This window comes from Lissotriton helveticus, chromosome 12, assembly GCF_964261635.1.
Source record: "Lissotriton helveticus chromosome 12, aLisHel1.1, whole genome shotgun sequence".
Classification (NCBI taxonomy): domain Eukaryota; kingdom Metazoa; phylum Chordata; class Amphibia; order Caudata; family Salamandridae; genus Lissotriton; species Lissotriton helveticus.
Window position 1 is genome coordinate 77,570,608 of NC_136073.1, and position 24,158 is coordinate 77,594,765.

The 24,158-nt window shown below is 44.8% G+C and overlaps 1 protein-coding gene across 8 annotated transcripts in view; it reads left to right on the plus strand.

Moving 5' to 3' along the window:
• Window positions 1–24,158, plus strand: part of CHD3 (chromodomain helicase DNA binding protein 3) — a 1,139,027-nt gene that overhangs the window by 639,123 nt on the left and 475,746 nt on the right. For all 8 annotated transcript variants that reach the window (XM_078670235.1, XM_078670239.1, XM_078670240.1 and 5 more), the window contains exon 21: window positions 16,189–16,306. In XM_078670235.1, the coding sequence (XP_078526361.1) occupies window positions 16,189–16,306 (118 nt within the window). The remainder of the gene's footprint in view (window positions 1–16,188; window positions 16,307–24,158) is intronic.

Here is a 24,158-nt window from a genome sequence, read left to right on the forward strand (position 1 = left end):
ACTCGGCGGGCTTGCTGTGCAGAAGTCGTGCAGTCTTGGCAATAGTCGGTCCCTTGAGGTCTCGTCGCACTCACGGTTCTCAGCTTGGCTGTAGAGGTGAGTAGAGGTCGGAGGTGCCAGGGAAGCCGGGTCTTGTCGAGCTGGGCAGTCGGATTCCGGAGGAAGGACTTACAGCAGACCGCAGTGTTCTTGCGATGGTGCCTGCGGATGCAGGGTGACTACTCCTTAGCCACAAGGGAGAATCTTGAAGAAGGAAATCTTGAAGTCCTTTCGTAGAAAGTCGTGTCTTGATTCCAAAGATGATCTAATTTGGAAGGGGGCCTGCTCCTACCTTTATCTGAGAAAAGGGGGCTGGCACGCGACTAAGTCCTGCCCTATGGGTGGGACCAGGAGGGGGGTGGTTACACCCACTTCCTTGGCGGGCTTTTCCCCAGCTCAGGGTCTGGAGTGTCCCTGGAACTGGTTCAAGCCGGCCTATGCATAGTGAGCACCGGGGTGCCACTTGCAGTCACCTTCCTCTGAAGCCCTGCCTACCTAGGATACACAAAATCCTGTCTGGGACGGTGCTGGCACCGCCCCTGGCAGGAAACCCTTTGTCCTTATCTCCTGCTCTGGGAGGACTCCCAGCAGCAGGAGGGCAGACTTGTGTCTCGGTGGCAGCATCCATTTTGTGGAGCTGAGGCTCTGTTTGACTTTAACCGGGGTTAGGGGTTACATACATGTCGTGTCCCTCTAGAAGGGTGGAATGCTAACCCTGTCGCCAGAATTGGCGAGGGGTTAGTATTCCAATTCGTATGACACCTTACTCGACATGTTTTGATAAAGCGATACCAGAGTTGGCATATAACCGCGAGGATTATAATGCACTTAAGAGTATATGGTATGCGATATCATGGAAACGGCTAAGGGATAGATCCCGAAAGCCGCAGACAGGCTCAGCTCATGCCAGAGCACCATCTCACACGATTCCAAGCACTCTGCCTTCAGGATTGTTAAGGCCTGCCATAGGAGTGACTGATAGGAGATCTGTGTGTCCATTTTGGGGTTAGATATAGGTATACTATATCTACAGCAAAGGGTGAGTACACCACCTTGCCCCAGCTGCCGTGCAGCCAGTTGTGTCAGTTTAGTTAGTCAGTCCAGGGGTGGCACAATACATGCTTCAGCCCCTGGGAGACTTCTGGGTGCACCTCAGCCCTGGGTACAGGGACTTGGAGAGGGCCCAGTGCCAATTCAGTACCTGAGTACAATTTGGATAGAGAGAACAGCTAGGCTGTGGGTCTGATTAGCAGGCCCACAGCCAGGGAAAGTCGTAAACCAGTGCAGCAAAAAGCAAAAATCTGGGTGATCATAGGATTGCAGACCCTACTCTCCTACAAACACGCAGACAGCGTTGCGTGTGCTCTCTCTTAGCTATATGGGGCATGTGTTTCCAATTAGCGTGGAACACGCAGACAGCGTTGCGTGTGCTCTCTCTTAGCTATATGGGGCATGTGTTTCCAATTAGCGTGGAACACATAAAGATAAGAAAGTGCTTTGTGACAGCAGCAAAGCCGGTGACCCAGTCGGATCGGAGGCAAAAGGGCATCGCCAAAAAACCCTCATTACCAATGGCAGGCCACCTTTTAGCATAAACTGTGACGCCAGCCAATGGAAATGAGGGGTGGGGCTTAAAGCCCTTTTCTGAAACCCCTCACAAAATTTCTTGCCAGCGACAGCGCATGCGTTGCAATGCAGGCGAGACCTAAAAACGCACTTATGAATGTTGAGATAAGAATGCATCACATCAAACTGGGCAAACAGGGAAGGAGTTGTATACATATTAGATTACAAATGTACATAAAACACCAATAAAAACAAAAAGTAACATTTATTTATTTATTTAAACTTCTAAAGCGCGCAGCTACCCGCAGTGGGTTTCCCGGCGCTAAGGGACAGACTGAAGAAGAAGACTGGCAGGCTGAGTTTACAGGCTACAAATTACTGACAGAAGAGCCACGTTTTAAGTCCCTTGCGGAAACAGAGAAGACTGGTTTCTGTCTTTAGAGTCACAGGAAGAGTATTCCAGAATTTGGGGCCTAGATGGGCAAAATACCGGCCTCCCATTTTTGCCACCCTAAATCTGGGAACAGAAAAGTCACCATGTAGTGATGATCTTAAAGTTCGGCTAGGTTTATAAGCCTGGATAAGGTCCCGAAGGTATCTAGGGGCTGAGCCGTGTTTAATTTTAAAAACGTGACACAAAGCTTTGAATTTGATTCTATGGGGAATTTTAAGCCAATGAAGGTTGCGTAGTGCTGTAGAGGCAGATGTTCTCCTAGGGATGTTGCAGAGCAGGCGGGCAGTAGCGTTCTGCACAACCTGGAGTTTTTTTATAGTTGTTAGGTCGGCTCCAAGATATAGGACGTTGCCATAGTCCAGGCGGGAAACAACCAATGCCTGGACTACCGTTTTTCGTGTGGAAAGGGGCAACATCCACAGGATCTTCTGTAGCCATCTCAAGGTGGCAAAACAGATGGAGGCCACCTTTACAGCCTGCTGTCTCATTGTGAGTTTCTCATCAATGAGAAACCCAAGGTTGCGAACTACGGTTACTGGTTGCGGAGTTGGTCCCATATCAGGGGGCCAGTGGTGGGAGGCCCAGAGGTCCTTATTCTTACCCAGTATCACAACCTCGGTTTTATCACCGTTTAACTTTAAGAAGTTAGTCTTCATCCATCTCGAGACCCGGATCAGACCTTCTTTCAAAGCAGAAGTATTATTGCATTCTTTATCAGAGAGAGAATAGATGATCTGTGAGTCGTCGGCGTAGGAGTACAGTGTAAGACCCACTTCTTCCACAATAGTGGCTAGAGATCTTACATAAATGTTAAACAATAGGGGACTAAGTATCGACCCCTGGGGAACACCATACGCCGAGGGATGAATTGTAGAGGAAGCAGAAACAGAAAATACCTGGAAAGTGCGATCTTTTAAAAAGGAGGCTAGGATGTATGACGTTATAACGCATACTTTTACTCCGCAGACCATTACAACGCGACTTTTACTCCGCATACCGTTACAACGCATAGCGCCTTGGGGCGCTGGATAGTGGTAAGTATAATTTACTATTCTAACTCCAGTCCCCGTGGACCCTAGGGAAGGTGTTGGATAGTAAATTATACTTATTCCCTATCCTAGAGCGCCCCCCAGCGCAATGCGTTGTAATGGTATGCGGAGTAATGGTCGCGTTGTAATGGGTCTGCGGAGTAAAAGATCCGTTGTAACGGGTGTATACCAAGGAGGCTATCCAGGGTAGAGCCGCACCTTCTACTCCCAGGGACCGGAGAGTCACAAGAAGGATGGTTTCAGTCGAATGATGCGCTCTAAAGCCTGATTGGGACGGATGTAGGAAGCCCGAGCTCTCCACTAGATGTGTTAATTGAGTATTAATGTGTCTTTCCAGGATCTTTGAAAAAGTGGGAAGCAATGAAATTGGTCGAAAATTGGACAAGTTGGTAATGTCCGCTCCAGCCTTTTTTAATAAAGGGATTATCATTGCGTGCTTCCACTCTTGTGGAACAAATGACTCAGATAAAGAAGAGTTAAGAAGTTGCAGTAGCACTTGACGAGGGCTGAGTTCCAGTAGTTTTACAATCTTGGCTGGTACCGGATCCCGAGGGGATCCAGACTTAATGCTATTTAAACAGAGAAAAAAGGAGGCATCATCAAGAGGAAACCAATTCGCAAGTTTCATCCTCTGGGGGAAAGAAACATCTGGAGTCAGAATAGGCTCTGGCAGAGGCGTATCCTTAGATGTTAAAGGACTTAATGAGTCATAGATGCGCTCTACTTTAGATATGAAAAAATGTGCGACCAAATTGCATTGAGCCTCATCCAAGGCAGGAGGGGCTGGTATTGCATCTGCTCCAGTTAATTTCTTCACAACCGAGAAGAGAGTACGGGGACAGTTTTGGGCATTAGTTACTGTATTTGAAACATAGGCAGCTCTAGCCATTTTACAGTGGTGATGGTAGTCCCTACGGGCTTCCTTGTAGGCTATCTTACGGGAGACAGAATAAAAGCGTCTCCATTTTCTCTCTAAAGTCTTACAACTAGATCTCATGCGTTTTAGCTCATCAGAAAACCAGGGTGCAGGGGGTCGGTGGGATGAAGACTTTTTAAGTGTGAGGGGAAGAAGTTCATCAATGGCAGAGTCCAGCCATTTGAATACTTCGGAGTTTAATACAGATGTGGATGTGTTGGTGTTGGGAAGAGTATTCGATAAACGTGTATTAAGATCAGTAATATTAAGCAAATGCCAACGACGTATGAGCACATCCCTACTGCTGCTGTTATTATTTTGAATTTTAGGCTGGAATAAGACAAAATGTACAGCATAATGGTCAGACCATTCCAAAGAGCGGGCAGGGAGGGAGCATTCAAAAGGGAGATTGTAAAAGGACGGGGTCCAATAAGTGCCCAGCAGAATGTGTAGGCCCAGAGTTGCATAATAAGATATTTAAAGTTTCCAGTTCGGATAAAAACAGTTTGCTGACATTACATTGACCGACTTCCAGATGGAGATTCAGGTCGCCAAGAATGGAAAAATTGGCCGCTTTCAGGGAAAGAGGAGCAATAATGTCTGTAAAGGAAGTCATCCAGGTGGTAGCGTTCCGGGGGGGGGGGGGGGGAGGGGGGCGATTGTGGTGAATTGAAGAGGAATTCAATATTTATCATGCCACTGTTTTTCAAAGGACTAGTTGTAATGTTTGCCCAGCAGTTAAGCAACCCATAATTTTCACAGTGCAGAAACAGTAAGAAGAGAGATTTATAGAGAGGTGGGTTGTTCGTTAAAGCCTGGTCAGCTGGCTAGCAAAAATTAAGCTATTAAACAGTCAGTTCAGATTACGGGACGCAGGTTTTCTGGCGTCCTAAGAGGATGAGCACTAGATCAAAAAGAAAGCATGTTTTGACAGGTACAACATGCACCTCCTGCTTGTTCGTCATTGCATTGCGAGAAATTGTGCGAGTGAGTTTGATGCAAGTGCAGCATGGCGCTCTGGCTTCAAAAGGGCTGGTGTCTCATTACATCGCTCTTATCGCATTTTCTTCTTTTATAAAAATATAGATAAGGACATCATTTCTTCTGGGAATCATGGGGAAAGAGAAACTTTAACAAAATCAGCGCATTATGCGCCCAGGCAGGATTTCAAAGCATATCCTCTCCTTTGCTGATGCGTTAACTTTCAAAGTGTGGCACTTTCATCAAATGGCTGGAAGCAATTTCGAAAGTTACATGTCATGTAATAGATTAAGACTGGGCATGGAACGTGCATATTTCTAGAGATTAGCCCTCTTTAAATATATATACATATAAATATTTTTTTTTACAACAAAGGACGCGGCATATATATATATATATATATATATTTTAAAGTTAAAGGAACTCACCAGTAGTAGAAGGAATCCTTTTTTAAATATAGCTCATTAATTAAGTGAACAAACCTTATTAATTAAGATACATCCTTCATTCCCAAATATTTATTTTGAATTAAACCATACCCCAGACAGCAAGTAAAAAGAACACTGGCAGAGTGTCTTCTCATATCTGTGAGGCTTACTTATGATTCAGTGTCACGAGGAACGTCATGCCCAGTTCAGTTTTTTTTATTTCAAATAAACCAGACAGGAGAAGAGCGTTTTGACCTAAAAAGGAGAAAATAAATCGTCAAACAAGTGTACATTACATGCTGGAGTTCATGAAAGTAAATACAATGCAACAAGTATCAGCTATGTCACTGCTGGCTCCTATGTGATATAAAATATTTTAAGGAGGAAAGCTAAATAATACTTTGCCGTTGGCCTCCAGGCGCTAACCTTGTCCTTTCTAAAATGCACAATCTCCTGATCTTGAAAACAGGCAATGCGGAAACTAATTGAACACGATAAAGTCGGTTAAATAAGCTGGCACAGATGATACTGACAGTGCCGGATAAAAGTGCCGCACTGCACAGAATCTGGCTGGTGAGCATACATATACTATCAATTCCATAGCAAGCTACCATGATGCCGTCCGTCCAGAGCACAGGTCTTAAAAAAAGAAGTGTGGGGACACTGACGTCACGACAGGAAGTGACGTCACGAAAGGTGGCTTGCACCATCAGATTCATTGCCTCCTCTTGCTCAACCCTTAGATTCGATTGCATCAGAGAAGCCAGCGCGTGAGCAGCGTTCATGTGTGGCTCCATTTGCTCTAGTTATCGAGCTCCCGGTAAAATAAGTGGGGGGGGGGGCCGTTCACCCGCGTGGTACCCCTACTCGAGCCCTGAGTCCGTCACAGATCGGAACAACCCTCGGACCATTTGTTGGGCAAGCGGCTCGATTCCGTGGCCAGCAATGGCAATTGGTGGGTGTGCCAAATACCCATAGAGGGCTTGCCTAAAAATGACAAAAGAATGCAGTAATGTTATCACAAAAAGTGCAGCATTATGCAGCATAATTCGCCTTTGCTTGCTGCAAAATAAAGTCAATTCTGCTGCATAATTTGGCCTTCTCCTGCCACATAATTCCAGTGGCCCTGTTTATAGTGCTCTGAGGTACCAGCCTGTGGCAGAAAGCACTGTGAATATGTAAGTCGTTATTTTAAAATAGTATTTCACATAGTCTAAGCTAGGCTTCAGCAAAATGATGCAGTGTTTGAGATAAAACAAGTTCTTACAAAATATAGATTTTAGTAATAAGTAATCAGACTGTATCTAATGCGGACATTTTTATAAGTGTCTCAATTATTCCAGAACTCAGCTGATAACTCCCCTACATTACACCTCAAAAAGAATACATCTTTGCCACCATGAAGCTTTAGGCAGATCCACTGGAATTATTCAGCTGGAGAGGACCACACTATGCAGCAGGGTGGACAAAATTATGCAGCAAGAAAAGGTAAATTATGCAACACAATGCGGCAAATTTCGAGGTTAGCATTACTTCATTATTTTGGCTAACTCATGATAACTCTGTCACGGAAAATATTTCCCCTCGTTAGTACCAGTTTCACACCCAAATACAGCAATAAGCAGCCATAACACCTTCCCGTACACTAACACAACGCAGCCCTGCTCGAACACTAGCCCACTCTCCCACCTGCCCGCGAATTCCCTGGTCAGTCACTCACCTCTGCCACCCCCACCTCCACCACTTACCCCACGATGGACCACATCATGGCCACCCTCACTCAGATCAAAGAAGACATACACATCATCAAAGAACTACTCTCCACACACCCCATACACCCCTCATCCACCTCCCCTCCCAACTTGTCCCCTACCCCTCCGGCTGTCTCCCTCAATCAACACGCCCCACACCGGGCGTCAATCCCTGCTCATAGACGCAGCAACTGCCCTCGTCCCCCTCGTCGCCCCTGCAACCCCTCACACAACTACACCTCCCCGCCTGGGGTGACCCCTCCCAACTTGTCCCCTACCCCTCCGGCTGACTCCCTCAATCAACACGCCCCACACCGGGCGCCAATCCCTGCTCATAGACACAGCAACTGCCCTCGTCGCCCCTGCAACACCTCACACAACTACACCTCCCCACTCAACCTGTCCCTCACCCTTCCGATTAACTCTCTCACTCAACTCCCCCCCAACCTGACCTCAATCCCAGCTCGCAATCGCAACAACCGCCCTCAGCGCACCCACAACCCTTCTTCTGACCTCGACACACTCACCCTTCTCCGCTCCTATGACCCAGCCCCCCAAAATGACACAACCACCCCTCACCTCACCATCCCCACGATACACTCAAATCCCCTTAGACCCCCCACACTAAACAGCAGATTCTCCATCCCCAATAACTTTAGAAAAGTCCCTCTCTCTCTAGAACCATCCACCACCCTTGACACACCCCGTCTCAAATGCACTCTCCTCAACTGCGGATCGGCCTCGAAACATTCCGCCGCCATTGCTGATCTCCTCTTATCGCTGGACCTTGACCTAATCATCCTGACTGAAACCTGGCTAACTGAATCTTCAACACCTATAATGGACATTCTGGTTCCGCCCAACTACCACATTATCAGGCTCGACAGATCAGGCAAAATAGGTGGTGGAATCGCATGCATCTACAGGAACAACCTCTCTGTTCTGAAAGTCAATTCCACCTCCCTACCATCCCCAACATCCTGGGAATACATCTGCCTCGACATTATCAGTGAGGGCAAACCGATATGCTCTCTTCACAGCATTTACCACCCACCCAGGGACAACTTCACCTTTTCCCAACAAATCATGGATATGATCTCAACCAATGCCGGACGGCAGCTCACCCAAATATACCTTGGTGACTTCAACCTCCACTGGAACGATCGCAAGGACGCGGTGGTAAATAGTCTTAAAAGTTTCCTCGATGCCCTTAACCTCACCCAAATATGCAACAGCCCGACCCACGAGAAAGGTTCTATACTCGACCTGATCATCTCCAAAGAAGACTCTATCCAACTTGAGTCCATCCAACCCTGTGACTGGTCAGATCATCATATTGTCACATTCTTCATCAATGAAAAAGTTAAAGTTAACCAGGCTCAATTCTCCAAGCCCAAAGTCTGGAAAAGAGACATGAAAAAACTCAACCCAGGCTCTTTGCCCCCTAACAGTTGCAATCTCCTACGCCCGCCGACTGGCGCTACGGACGTTCAAACCCTGACTGACCACTATCTCAACGCTATGACCTCAATAATTAATGAGGCTGCACCTATGCAGCTAAAAAGAGTCTCTACTAAAATCTCCAATCCATGGTACAACAGGAGTCTCAATGAGGATAGACGAGACATGCGAACGGCAGAGCGTACCTGGAGATCAGCGCCCTCTGCAATGCACCTAAAAGATCTGAAGAAAAAGAGAAACGCCTACTTCAGGAAAATAAAACGCTCAAAATCAGACTTCTTCAGCCTCCAGCTCGACCAAGCAAAAAACCGCCCGAGAAAACTGTTTGAGCTAATCAAATCACAATCCAAGGATCAACCCCAACCAGTCAACACTGTGCGTGAGGCACCCTCCTGTGAAGACTTCGCTGCTTTCCTTATCCAAAAAACTGACAACATAAAGAGTGATCTCCTCATTGACGCAAACCTCTACTCCAAACCCCAGTGCCTAGCACCCACTGAACCAAAAAACAAGGTTACATGGTCAACCTTTGGCACATACTTGGAAAAAGAAATTGGCAAACTGCTCAGCACCCTGAAACCATCCAATCACCTCACGGACCCCCTTCCTGCTACCGCAGTAAAATACTTTACCCCTTTGCTTCTCCCGCTCTGGACCAAAATTATCAACAGCTCTCTCCAACAAGGAAGCATACCTGACTCCCTCAAAGTTGGTCAAGTCACACCTCTACTAAAGAAACCTACAGCCGACCCCTCTGACCTCAACAATTACCGTCCCATCACCAATATCCCCACTCTCGCCAAACTGCTGGAAAAATGCGCACAACTACAACTGACTAAACACATTGAACAATTTGATCTCCTTAACCCTCACCAGTCAGGCTTCCGAGCAGGGCACAGTACAGAAACTGCTATGACTCACATAATTGACGACGCACTTCAAATGCTAGACCAAAACGACACCTGCCTCCTCATCCTTCTTGATCTCTCTTCAGCATTCGACACCGTTAAACATGAGAATTTACTAGAACTACTAAACACAAGAATGGGTTTATCTGGAACTGTTCTCAAGTGGTTCGCTTCCTTTCTTCACAACAGGTCGCAGAAATTCAAGAGCAATAACCTTATGTCCTCGCCAATACCTGTAACGCTAGGCGTCCCCCAAGGATCCTCGCTATCCCCAACACTGTTCAACCTAGTCATGGAACCTCTCACTACCCTGCTACAAGCATCCAATGTACACTTTCACATGTACGCTGATGACACCCAACTTTATCTCAAATTACAGTCCCCCAAAGACATTTTGCTCTTGAACTCAACGATCAGATGCACCCAATCCTGGCTTGCCGATAATCATCTCAAATTCAATGCCCTGAAAACAGAGTTCCTTCTGATCTCACCTCCAGCGAAGATCTTCACCACCCAAATTTGGCTTAAACACCTAACCGCACTCAATGTCCAACCCACCATCGTGGACTCAGCAAAATCTTTAGGCATAACACTTGACACCAATCTCAACATGCAGCAACATATCAGCAAGGCAACAAAGGGAACAAACTTCCAGATCAATACTCTGAGGAAACTCAAACCTTTCCTCCCAACCAAAGACTTCCAAATTGCAGTACAAGCACTAGTCATCCCCCGAATTGAATACGGCAGCGTCGCCCTCTGCGGACTCCCCCTAACTTCAACCGCACCCCTAAGAGTTTCTCTAAACGCTGCAGCGAGACTCATCACTGGATCAAAAAAGCATTCCCATATCACCCCTGACTTTAAATCCCTGAATTGGCTGCCTTTTGAAGCCAGAATTCATCTGAAAATCACCTGCATGACACACAAGGCGGTACACCTAAACTCACCCGGATACCTCGCTCAGAAACTGACAATCTCTGGCGGAGCTAGAAACACTAGAGGCACAAACAATCTTCTGCTGAAACCTCGAAGATTCCGGAAGGAAAAAACATATAAGCGCTCTTCTCAGGAATGGCGCCTAGGATCTGGAACTCACTCCCTCCCGAAACCAGGCTTATCTCTTCCACTACACTCTTTAAAAATGAAGTAAAGGCTATCCTCATGGCTAAATACACTTGAACTATTATTTCGAACTCTGGTAAGACTATGCACTGATCTGTACTACATGTTTTGACCACTTTGCTTATTTGTATTGTTATCTTATTACTCACATGATTGGCTTTGCAGCCACCTACCTGTACTGTTTGATCTATTGATATATTTGTCTGACTATGCTCCCTCATGTACCCCTCTTTGTAAAGCGCTCTGATATCTGCAAAGATCTTGTCCGCGCTATATAAAACTTTCAAAATAAATAAATAAATAAACCAGTCAATCTTTGCAAAGGGCCTTCCACTGCTCTGGAACACTTTGTCACGTTTTAAGTAACTTTTGTTCTGTTTGAGCTAGAATCCGTTTTTTTGTTAAAATCCTATATTATGCAGCAGATGATGGATTACGTAGCAAATGTGGTAAACTCATAATTATGTGGAAAACGCTGCTGCTGCAGAAACTCATAATTCCAGTGGTACTGGCTTTAAATGACTCACCAATTAACGGCTGGTGAGAAGGCTGATTTCTTCTTTAACTTCCTGCACTACCACCACACACTTTGCATTCAGGCAGAGGTAACCCAAAGTCTTTCTTTGTCTGCATGCTGGAAAAGAGAATCCAAATGGATACACTGCTCCAGCACATATCACGATGCCGAGCTGATGTGTCTTTCTGTCTCGGGCCGCCTGAGTTGTGTGTGACCCGATGTATTACTGACTCTTGATGCACCACATACCATTTGTATCTGTAATTAGAACATAGCTGTGCACAACAGTTCTATGTTTTTATACAGTGACTCTACTGTCCCGTTCTCAGATTACATGAAATATTCTGATTACTTGCATTTTGCCTCAGATATAACGGCGCCATATGTTTGACAACTCCTCATATGCCCTGAAGAAGTCCATTGTACTGGACGAAATGCGTTGGCGGGTCTACTTTATATGTTACATGTCCCGTTCAAATCAATTGTGATTAATTATAAAAAAGATTTGGAAAATACAACTTTGGACACAAACCTTGTTCTTTGTTTAATTGGTTATGAGGTGGTGCACTGATTGCTCCTTTATGTTTAAAATTGTCAGGTTCAGTTGAGGACCGCACCTTGACAGTGGGTGCTTGGACCGTGTGCACACAAATTTGGGATACTTTCCACTTTCACTATTTTGGGTATAGCAGGTTAGGTGTTAGTTGCTGTAGGGTTTCACTGTCAATTTGTTGCACCTGAATGTCAGCATTAACCGTTCTGGGGCAATTATTTTTGTGAAAGCTGAGTCCATGGGGTGGCAGGTAGAAGGCTAGCAGGGTTGCATTCAGAGGCAGAGCCCTAATCCTCTTGACCCCTGGGGCCTCGGACAAATGATCCAGGAAAAAGAGGAAAGGAGCGAGATTCATGGATATTGTCAAACAGGTGGCCCGCAAACCAGAGCATGTATAGGGACTCATTTTTATGTTTGCAAATGACCAGAGACATCTTCTTCAGAGAAATACACCAAAGAAGGAAACAATATAAGTTGCTGTTTTTTTTTTTTTAAAGGCCATTTATTAGTGCAGAAGGTCCTGCTGCTAGGTGTGTAAGTGGCCACTGCTGGTTATCATTAATGAAGCAGACTGGCGCCCAGCAGTTTGAGGGGCCCACTGCATCACAATTATGACTGCCCTACCTTTAAAAAGGGGGAATGGGAGCTTATTTTCTTTTCTAGCATTACGACTGAGGACAACCTTGCAGAAAAAAAGGGAGACAACATGTGGGAGCTCTTATTTTCTGAAAGGGACCGAGAGCCTGTTTCAAGATTGGAGTGATGTTAAGGCATGGTGAGGAAGAGGTGAAAGATGCAGAGGGGATAGCCTGCTACTCGGACTGCTGTTATAATTAGTGCAGCAGGTGTAGTTGTATTGGGGCCCAATAGTTTGAGGAGCTCAATAATACGTTTTTGTTTGATGCATTTATTGTTTTATAAATCTCATATTTAGTGTGGTTTTTGAGCTATAGAATAAGAACTCCTAAAATCATCTCATAAGCCCGCCCCCCTGCATGCAGCCATATCCCTTCCGCTCCCCCAATCTCTGCCATAAAGTTGTAGAGGTGGGCCTGACCTCAAACATTTTGCTTACCGGGGACTCGGAGCATAAAGGTTTGAAGACCTCTGCTGTAGGGTCATCCCTGACTTGTTACTTTTACCCCACCTGTTTCTGAACGCGTTTTTGTTGACTTTTAGGACTCTGCGCACCTCACCACTGCTAACAAATGCTAAAGTGCTTGTGCTCACTCCTTTAAACATGTTAAAAGTAGTTTACACCCAATTGGTACATTTAATTTGCTTGTAAATCCTTATTAAAGTAGTATTATATGTACCCAGGGACTGTAAATTGAATGCTACTAGTGGGCCTGCAGCATTGCTTGGGCTGCCCACTTGAGAAGCCTTTTCAAACAACTCTCAGGTCTGTCATTGCAGCCTGTTGGCAGCATTACACTGTCATTTTTACCTGGCAAAACAAACCTTGTGCCAGGCCTAAACCTTCCCACCCCATTGTATGCCCTAAACAGCCTATAGGGAAGGGTGCAATGTATTTACAAAGATGGACATGTACTTATGTTTTACATGTCATGGTAGTGAAAAACGAATTTCATGATATTAAGACTCACCCACAAAGGCCCTCACACGAGACTATTGTGCCCCATACAGACTGGGATCAAGGCAGAGAGGCAGGAAATTCCAGACACACCTGTTGGGTGAAACTCCAGAAGGTTCTCCGACTTCAAACTGGGCACCAAGTCTAAATAGGGGATCCTCAGTCCCACTCCTAAGTACACTCCTGGACCTGTGGATATTACAGAAGAAGGACACCCTGCTGCTTGAGTCCTGCCTTGCTTTCTGAGAAGGAAGACCGGACTTGCACCCTTCATCCCTTCACCCTCCATGGGTCAGCTACCTCCTGTTCTGAGCTACAAGGTCTCAACAAGTTCCAGAAGCCTCTTTGCAGCCTCCCAGCTTACCTGCTGCAAAAAGAACAATTGATGGACAGAGTGCTGAACAATGCCAAACATTCACCCCTGTACAGAGATCTGTGCCTAAATCTATTTTTGCCTGGACTAGATCCGTCTGAACCCTCCTGTTCTCTGCTGGAGTGAGTTCCTCCTCCCCAACAGGTGCCTGCCAGGTCCTGGACCATAGGTGTAGCATTAGTTAAGCTCCTCAAGAAAGAAAAGAAGAAATTCTGAAGTGTTTGGGCTCTTTGTGGCCACAAACAGACCCTTTTGGTCAAGATCATGCCGCCTACGCTGGCTGCCAGAGAAAAGCTCTGATTAACCTGACTCTTCGTGTTACAGCGACCAACAGCAGCGCAAGATCTGCACTTTCCGCCATAGCATTGACAGCCCGCCATGATCACCATTGCAAATCACCAGCATTGACTGTCTGTGACCACTAACAGGATTTTCACGCTAAGCGACAACCATCCGTGACGACCAGCATGCTCTTCGCACTACCCCAATGCCCATCTGCTACGCTTTCCCTGCTCTTTGTGGCCTGCTCCACCGCGAACGGAACTCTTCGTGCTGGACTGTAGAGGGTAACTTGTTCAGCTGGACTAACCTGGTCCCTGTATCCGTCCTGCACTCCATCGTGGTTAGACTGAACTTATGACTATCACCTTGTCGTACATGACCAGATAGCCTTGAGTGCTTTTAGGCACTATAATTACCTGAAACCTTTAAAATTGTATGATTCCAGTTATACTGATTGGATTTCTTTTTCATTTTGGGGTCAAATATTTAATAACATTTTACTCTATTTTTTTTAAACCAGTGTGGGATTTTTCTTGCGTTGTGTTTCAACTGTAATACTGTTGTAGTGCTGGATTAACACTTTACACGTTGCTTCTAAGTTAAGCCTGACTTCTTTTGTACCAAGCTACCAGAGGATAAAGCCCAGGTTAATTTAGTGAAATTTTGGGTTTCATCCTGACAAGGATTGTGGCTGTTGCTTGAGTAGGGTTTCACCCCTAGCCCCCTCAACAACCAACACATTTTTTTCACATGGACTGTGCTCTCTCTTTTTCACATGTTAATTTTTTCTTCGGTTTGGTTTTCTCTCTAAGAGCCCGATGTAGGTAATTTCAATTTACCGACTCTTAAATGCCGAATTTTACTGATTCAGTATTTAGGAATCGGTAAATTTGATGTCGGTAAAAAATAGGTAAAATTGACCGATTCTGTAATATTCCTTATTACAGATTCGGTAATACCAATTCGGTAATAAGGAATACATTCCCATTCATTCCTATGGGCCTGGAGGCCCAATCGTGTATGTGTGCACATGTGGCGCACATACATGCCCTAAGGGCATGTATGTCTGCCACATGGCACTTTGAAAAAAGCAAATATTTGCTTTTTTAAAGGTATTCGGTATTTACCACCAACTTGTAGTTGGTGGTAAATAACGAATCCTTAAAGCAAAAATGCACTCACTTAAGTGCTACCTACATAGCTTTTAAGGATTCGGTAATTTACCGATTCCTTAAAATGAGGAATCAGTATTTTACCGATTCCTTAAAATAAGGAATCAGTAAATTACTGAATCCCTATTTACAGCCTCCTACATTAGGAAGGGCTAAATACCCATCGGTAACGGGAAATTCACCGATTTTCAGCGGTTAACGACTGTTATTTAGCTACCTAAACCTGGCCCTAATACTTTTCAAATTCATATGTAGTTCTAGGGATTGCTCCCGCAAAGAAAGTCATGGTTCAACCACTGTTGGTACTGTATTCGACCAATGTCCATTTTGCACCTGTATGAACTATACTTATGGTGCTTTTTCAAGAATTGTAAATCGGGCAGGTGCACTGAGGGTTTGGCGGAGAGGATACTCTATCATAGTTGCAACAGAGAACCCTCTATGACAAACTCTAAATCAGACCCAAAGTTTACCATGGAGTGATCCAATCACACAAATGCCACAGTAGCATTGAATTTCCTTCAACAGAGGTCCTGCTTTGTAATGGCAAGAGATGCTTCTCTAACCAGTTGAAGAGCACAGCATAGATTCACATGCTACCCATCCTCTTCCCCAATAGAGGCTTACCTACTTCTATTATTTCTTTGCACAAGTGCTAAATAAAATCTGAAGGATGGTGGCATCTCGAGGTGTGGTCTTTAGACTAATTATCTCTGATTTGTTGAAGTTTAGTTATTTGTAAATTATGTTAATCTGCTACTATACAGTCTTTGTTTTGGCCTTGATGCTAGTTTAACCTAGAACTGCTTTTGTGATATTACTGTGATAACTGGAATGATTCAAGTATGTGAATCTATGCAAGATACCAATTCTGAAGAATGATGGGTACAGGTAAGTAATCCTTTTTATCCTCTTTTATTTATTGGTGACATTAATTTCTTATAAAATGTACATAATACATTCGTTTTTTGTAAAAATAATTTGATTGGTTGCTTACTCTTTTCTTTTTGCCTTTGTAGATGACGAAGATGCTGGACCTTTTGGAAGACTTCTTAGACTATGAAGGATACAAGTATGAGCGCATCGATGGTGGGATCACAGGAGGCCTGCGACAGGAGGCCATTGATCGCTTTAACGGTAAGGGCAGGAGGCAATGCCATTTTGCCTACAGGTGCTTTTTTGCTTTGTTTAATGTGCACTGTCAGACCTGTATAAAGACTGCTACATTTTTGCTCATAAGCAGCTAATCATTTTTGTGTACAATATCAATTAGAGTTTCCCTGCACACTTTCCACATCCGATCACTCTCACAGCACTCTCAACATGAATGTTGCAGAAGACTTGATTTTGTGAACGTGTGTCTTTGTGCCATTTTCCTTTTTCATCCAAATAACTATGCAGGCTTAAGTGATTGTAAAAGTTTTAGAAATAGGAACTAGGTGAAGAATTGTTTGGTTCTGAGCTGCTGATAGAGATGGCGCAAGAGGGAAGTTGTTTCCATCTTTTTCAACATGTGGAAAATTGGGAGCCATGTCAAGTCAAGTCAAGATACGCTTTATTCGATTTGAAAAATCAGATCATAAAAGCACGCAACACGTCGATTAATACAAACAGAATATTACAAGGATATAAATAAAATCATAAAAAACTTAAAACATGTAGCAACTAATACAATTTACACACAGATATAATCAATTGATTAAAAGAGAAAACCTTGTTCTCAGTTCAGTGCACCACCAAAACACGATTGATAACCATTTTTGTTTAATCGAGGTTCGGGCCTTGCATCATTCTTCTAGTTCTGACCCCCTTTCAGAAACTTAGCAATATGGTCACTAACAATTTCATCATCCAAAAGTTGCAGCTTGATAAAAGCGGGTCGGCAAGATCTCAACCCTTGTGTTTTCAGAAAAATCCATCTTTTCCTAAGTGAGGTATAAAACTTGCAGTAAACATGATATGGATTGTTGTCTGTGTTGAAATATCGTCACAAGGACAAGGGCATAGAGAAAGTCACCAATCGGTAATCTGTGGTAAAGTAACCAGGGTGTGAAAGTTGCCTAAACGTAGGCGCGTCAGTAAAAACATGTCATATTTACTAGAAGTGCGTAATAAATGTGGTTGTATCCCAGTCTGGGTCAGGAGCAATTGGTTGGTTCTCACTGAAGGCTTCATGATATTAGAAGACAGCCTAATCATCTCCAAGTGCATATTGATTTTAATTCCCTCCTCATAATAAGGGACAGGATATCAGGATTAGCAAAAAACTCAGGATGGCCTACGTGGCACATAACGTTTTTTAATATAGGCGAGCCAAGGGATACTTTTTACGTGTTGCAGGTTCAGCCAATCTGAAATCACATTCCGGTTAAAACCTGTGGTCACACCGGTCCAGACCTTTTGTCACAACAAGATCGGCTGTATTTTAATAGGATCGGACAAGTATAGCAATCCCAATTCAGAATGACAAATATACGTAGCCGTACTATCAGGAACAGCTAATAGGTACCTCAAAAAACTGGATCTCAAGTCGTTGAAGGGACTCCACGTTTACATATCCCCAAATGCCAGCTCCGTACAGATCAACAGAAATGCATTTAGCTTTGTAAATGATCAATAAATCGTTGATAGGACGCTGACCCAGTCTCCTAGCAAAATTAATCAAGGCGCCTATAGCTTTTGCGAAAAGTAGTATTCTACAGTTTACTGCTTTCACCCACGTACCCCATTTATCAAAAACAATGCCCAGGTATGAAAAATTATCAACAAATTCAAGTTTTCCTTTACTTATAAAAATATCTCGCCACTTAACACTAGGCTTACTACATTTCACGATAAAGGTTTTGGAAATATTAACATGAATATCTAGGCTTGACATGTAGGGAGCAAAACTTATCACGATTTTTTGTAGGGCAATTGGGGTGCGTGCTAACAAGACTCCGTCGTCAGCATATAACAATGCACCAACTTTCTTTTTACCGACACAGGGTAGGTCGTAACATTCCCGTGATAAAGTATCACCTAGGTTATTTATGTAGAGGGTGAAGAGGAGTGGAGCTAGCACACACCCCTGCCTCACACCCTTTTTAACAGGGAAGCTATGGGTGAGCTCACCATTTCTGCCATTGTGAACCCTGGCCTCTAAGTAATAAGTTGACTATTTGGATTTTCACCCCCATGTCCTCTAAGATACACCAAAGCTTCTGGTGGTGTTGCAAGGATTCCGTTCCTACACAGAACTGTGCTCAGAGACCTAGGACATCAGTGAATTGTGGTCTGCCAGAAACTCACGTCAGTACCTAGAGAACCCCAAACAGCTAGCATCAGTGTCTCATTAGCTGTTCATCCTACAGCAAAGCAACCAATGATTAGACAACCTACAACATGCGACTTAGTACAAACTCAGGAATGGTGGGAAGTGAGAACACTCTTTTGTTATACTCTCATACCAGTGCACAACAGGAGTAAAGAAGAGACACTGTAAGGTTAAATTATTTATTTTAACGATGTGATCTCATGTGCAGCATCTTAGCCAACATAAGCAGACATATGAAAAAGAATAATATGGTCAGCATGGTTACAATTCCATAAAACACAAAAGGAGAAGGCATATTATAATGCAGGTGAAAACAGGTCCTATGTTGCCAAATTTGAAAATTGGGAGAAAAAAACTCTGAATTAAAAAGTAACCAAATCAATGAAAACAGTCACGGCTGTTGAAGAACATGAATGTTCACCCATGCACTTATGGAGCATGGGTGGCTAATGTTTACATCTATTGTGTGGAGTCCCAACTCGTTATTATCAATAGCTGGATAGGCGTCCACCACTAGGCCCGCCGGTAAGTCATTATCAGGTGGACCCAAACATTGATAAGTGGGAGGGGACTCAGCTAAATTCTCAACACTGGATCTGATGCTAGCAATAGGGTTCATTTGATCCATAGATGCCAAATTTAAGCTGGGGTGGATATTTTCTGTGATCCTGCTTTGTGCCACAGGAGTAGGTAAGGAAATAAGTCAGTCTATATCTTCTAAAGAAGGTAGGATATCGAACCTGTTATGAACAAGTAAGCTAAACTGCTGATAGGTATTAGTGGTAATGGGTCTCCGCTGTAAGGACTGATAAGATTGATTCCAAGGGGGATAAAAATACCCCAGGGGCAGGACATTTATTCCAGATGTTGCTATAGGATCACTACCAAGTCTACGGAGGATCTTGTGTACCAAACATGTTGATTTGAAAGTAAGAACAAGACAGTCCCCAGGGAGTGTTTTTCCCCTTCTTCCTACCCAGCCTACCCTTCTTGCCATTTTAAATTCAGTGAACAGGGACACTGTTAGCCCGGTTTTGGTCCCAAGCCAGCAGGGTGCCATGTTTCTCAATGCCTCCCAAGTTTCAATTGCCTGTGGGGCAAGGGGCGGTACATTAGCTAAAATTATGGTTAATGGGGTGGCTTCTGGAGGCAGGCTCAAACTCACCTCCTCTTTCTGCATGGAAACAGCGTACGAAGTAAGTGGCAAGACAGTGTCAGGGGGCTTAACATGGGCAGGGACGGAACTTAATGTTGGCCTAGAGGTAATCTTTGATTCTATGGGTACGTTATGTAGAACATGAGGGGACTTGAACCGACAAGGGGAAGCTATTATGCTATCATCCGATACTGAATGGTTATGCAACATCATTTCCAGCATATACTCCTTGACCACTACGTAACATGTCCTCAATTGCTGTTATCCTAGCTAACACATTTTCGAGTGGGGCTATAGTTGTTGTGTGTGATGCTACTGAACCCAGACTCTCCCCTGCAGCGGCCATGTCATTTGAGATGTTCAGAAGTTTCTTATGTCCCCAGAAGCCCACCATACTGCGGAAGTCATGAAAAGTAGTATAATTTGAGAAGTTGGCAAGTGCTCAAAAGTACCAAAGTAGGAGAACTTTGGAGCATCTCTTCAATTTGTACTATTATAAATCACAACCATTAAGCTGTGTGTGGCCTTCTAGTGATAGTCAGGCCTTCCAACATCAAATCTTCTTCCTATTGCATATCTATTTTAAATGCTCCCTTTCGTCAGACTGGAATTTATTGGTATATCATTATCGTCTGAATTCATGCTCAATTCAATTACAATACTCATTCGCCTCATTTAGCTTATGTTTCCCCCTTCAAAGTGTGAATGAATCTTAAAACACAGTGGAGCCTATTATATTCTTTCTATAACATTAAAAGAGGTTCAAATACATAATTATACAAAGCATAAATAACACATATAGAAAGTAAGACAGTAAGGAAATAAATTATATCACAAAAAACTAATCATAAAAAATGAAAAAAAGAGAAAACTATTGATACCCATTGAATCTGTATACATGTTTTACGAAGACCATAATATAAGAATGCAATACAATCTTAAACTAATGGTGCGCACACTATTATACAAAATACAAGATCTGAAACCACAATTAGTGTAAACAGAAAGACAATGACAGAGGCAGATAAGTTCACTTGCTGGGTACTTACCTCTGGTGGTTTCCTTGGGTCCTCCTAAGGGTCTACTTCTGATCTAGTTGGCTCCCCTGCTTGCTCATGGCCTGTTCTGACCCTCCTGCTTGTGATTCTGATCCCGACGTCGCTCCTTCTTCATTCTTCACTTCAGTTAAAGCTACCAAGGCTTGTTGGTGTTGCCGCCGGACACCGACCCTGTGGTCCTGTACTTCCAACATTGGACAGCTCCTGCACATCTCCTGTTCTTTCTCAGCGTCACCCGGTCCTCACAGCTGCAGTGATAAGGTGACCGTCATCACTCCTGCATCTTCTGACATCAGTGGGCATTGCTCTTCATGCCTCATGGTCACCTTCAAGTGGCATAGACACTGTCCCCTCTGCTTGCAGATTCTCCTCTTCAAGAATCCACCTTTGGATTCCACTGGACTGTTGCACAGTCTTCTCCAGCAGCATCTTCATCGACGTCCTCCATTGTGGTCTACGGCGGTTTCCACATCACTTCCCACCTATGCACCTGACTTCTCTGGTGTAGGTATCCTGGTTCCTGGGGTATCCACAGGTAGAGTGACTCTCTAATCTTCTGTCTTCCACTGGGTTTCTTCAAGGTCCACTGGGAAGGGTCCTTCTTCTTGAAAACTGCAACTGTGACTTTTCCATTGACTTCTATTGGGCATGTGGCTGTGTTTCCACTTTTGAGTGGGGTTTCTTGATACTTACCTTGGGTGGTTCCTTGTGTCTCCACCTCCTCTGAGTTTCCTGGTCCAAGTCCCGACTTTGGTCACCGTTCGCATTCCACTTTTCAAGTATATGGTTTGGTCTCCCCCTGGAGGCCACTTTATTTTGTGCTACTTACCTAATTGCAATTGAAGTATTATTGTTTATTTCTGTTGATATCTACCAGTAGGAGATTGTTAGAAATGGGAATTCTGGTTGGCTAGGGCTAGCGCCAAAGCAAGGCAGGAACCACCACTCTAGTCAGGGCAAGTACACGCTGAAGATAACCCCCTGCTCACTCCCTTGGTAGCTTGGCACGAGCAATCAGGCTTATCCCAGAGGCAATGTGTAAAGCGTTTATGCATCACACACACACAGCAGCAACACAATAGGCACACCACAAAAGAAACTCCACACAAGGTTATATAACAAATATCGTTTGTATTATCCAAAACACATTAGATCATAATCACACAATATACACTGTGCCAACTAGCGCTAGGCAATAATTTACAGGGGATTATATACAAGACAGGGCCAATCGGGCCACTGTCAGAACCATCACATCAGATAGTCAAACACAACCAGTAACTACTGGTACAGTAATGAACTCAGCATTATACCACATTAGTGTTAGGCATCATCCTAAAACATCATAGCATAAGCACATTATGCATCTCAGTAGGCATCAACCATGCACCCCAGTAACACTACAAAAGTGCACACAGTACCCTAGCCTACACCCTGAAGTGACCCCAGGCCAACTGGCCTTTCACTGGGGCTCAAATGACCTCTGTCCCAAATGTCATGGCGTAATTGGGGCCTTCCAAATGGCCCTCCGACTGCCAATGCAGCAAAATCACTGGTGCGTAAATGCCCTGGGGGCATGGGGTGCACCTCACCCTTTCCTGGCACTAAAAATAATATACCCCCGTCGTTGCAGCTGCCCGGGCTCTCGCGGCACAGCTCAGGAATGCAAAACAAGCACTGGCACTGCTGTGCCTCGTGAGTCCCGCTTTGGGACTCGACACACAAACCTTGCCCCACGCTGCAACTGCGGCGCAGCTGTGAAGAACAATAAGGCACTGGCACTACACGTGCCTCCGGAGCACCGACACGTCTCCAGGCACCATCAACGTGAATCCGGTGCCCCACTACTCCGGGGCTCTTTTGTTGCCAATCTCGGCACCTGCAAGGCCTAGATTCAGCCCCCCACTAACCGGGCTGTCCGGGGACTCCTCCGGTCCTCTTGCTGAAGCTTCCAACACACAGGCAAAGTCTGGGTGGTCTGTTGGCCGCTCACCAGCACGGGGTAGGCTTCCGCCTGGCTTCTGCTCCATGAGATGGAGCCCACAAGGTCCTCACTCTTCTGGCCACATGCGGGTCTCCCACCGGCACACGGGGGCCCGCCTTCCTCCAGGAACGTTCAGCCGGACTTCCGGCTACTTCCTTCCTGCCGGTCTGGGGGGTTTTGGGGCACTTAGTTGACATGGCTCCTCTTTCCCTTTGTCAGGTGGGGGCTCGTTGATCAGAAACACCACAGGGGGGCGGAACCAGCATTCACCCAGGCAGGCACAGACCTATTCAGGCTCAGGGGACTACTACTCCCACTACTCCAAATGCAGATCCCCTATTCAGCCTAGCGCTGACTCACCCTGCCCTTCCTGGAGCCACACACACCTCACCAGCCCCTGTCACTCCAAAGCCAGACGTGAAATCCACATCAGGCAGGCAGACAAATAGTACACAGAAATGCCAACTTCTAAAATTGGCACTTCTAAAATAGGTATAATAAATCTGCGCACACCGTTGCGTAGCATTTATTATCACTATTCCAAATATACCAAACTTGACCACACTGCTCCTCTCATATCAGTAATTACCACTGCAACCCTTATCAGGGAAACCCCAATGCATTCCTAAGGGAGGGCACCCTCACAGCAGTGAGAAACCAAAATGGCTGTTTGTCACTACCAGGATATGTCATACACTTAAGGTACTTGTCCTACCTTTTCCCTACAATACACCCTGCCCATAGGGCATGCTAGGGCCTACCTTAGGGGTGACTGACATGTAGTAAAAGGGGGGGTCACAGACATGGCCCACACTTTAGGTGCCATGTCTCAGCGGCAGTAACACTGCACGCATAGGCCCTGCAATGGCAGAGGCCTGAGACAGGTTTGAAAGGCTACTTTGGTGGGTGGCACAATCAGTGCTGCACGCCCACCAGTAGCATTTAATTTAGCGGTCCTGGGTATCTGAGATACAACTTTACAAGTGACTGATAGGTAGATTAAATATGCCAAACAGGTGTAGACCAATCTTACCATGTTTACCACAGAGAGCATACGCACTTTACACTGGACAGCAGTGCTAAAGTGCCCCGAGTCCTAGAACCACCAACACCATGTCAGAAAAAAGGCTAGGAGAAAGGCAAAAAGTTCAGGGATGACCCTGCAAAAAAGGGCCAAGTCCAACAGAGATACACCAATGTGTTAGTGAGTGTTGTGTAGCAAATAGACATAGTTTTATATTTCTCCAGTATTGTATCTTTTATAGATTCACATGCTTGAATCTTCCCCATCGTCATGGTGGGAGTCCCATGGTAGCAGTAAAATAGCAGTAGTAAAGTTTAACATTCAATTGCCATAGAGATTAAATAGCCTTTAGCAACCTATTATCATTGTTTTAAAACATACAAATGTCCTTCAATCAGAGCATAGACCATAGAGTCTCCATCCCCTGCAGGGCCACCATGCCTCAGATTTC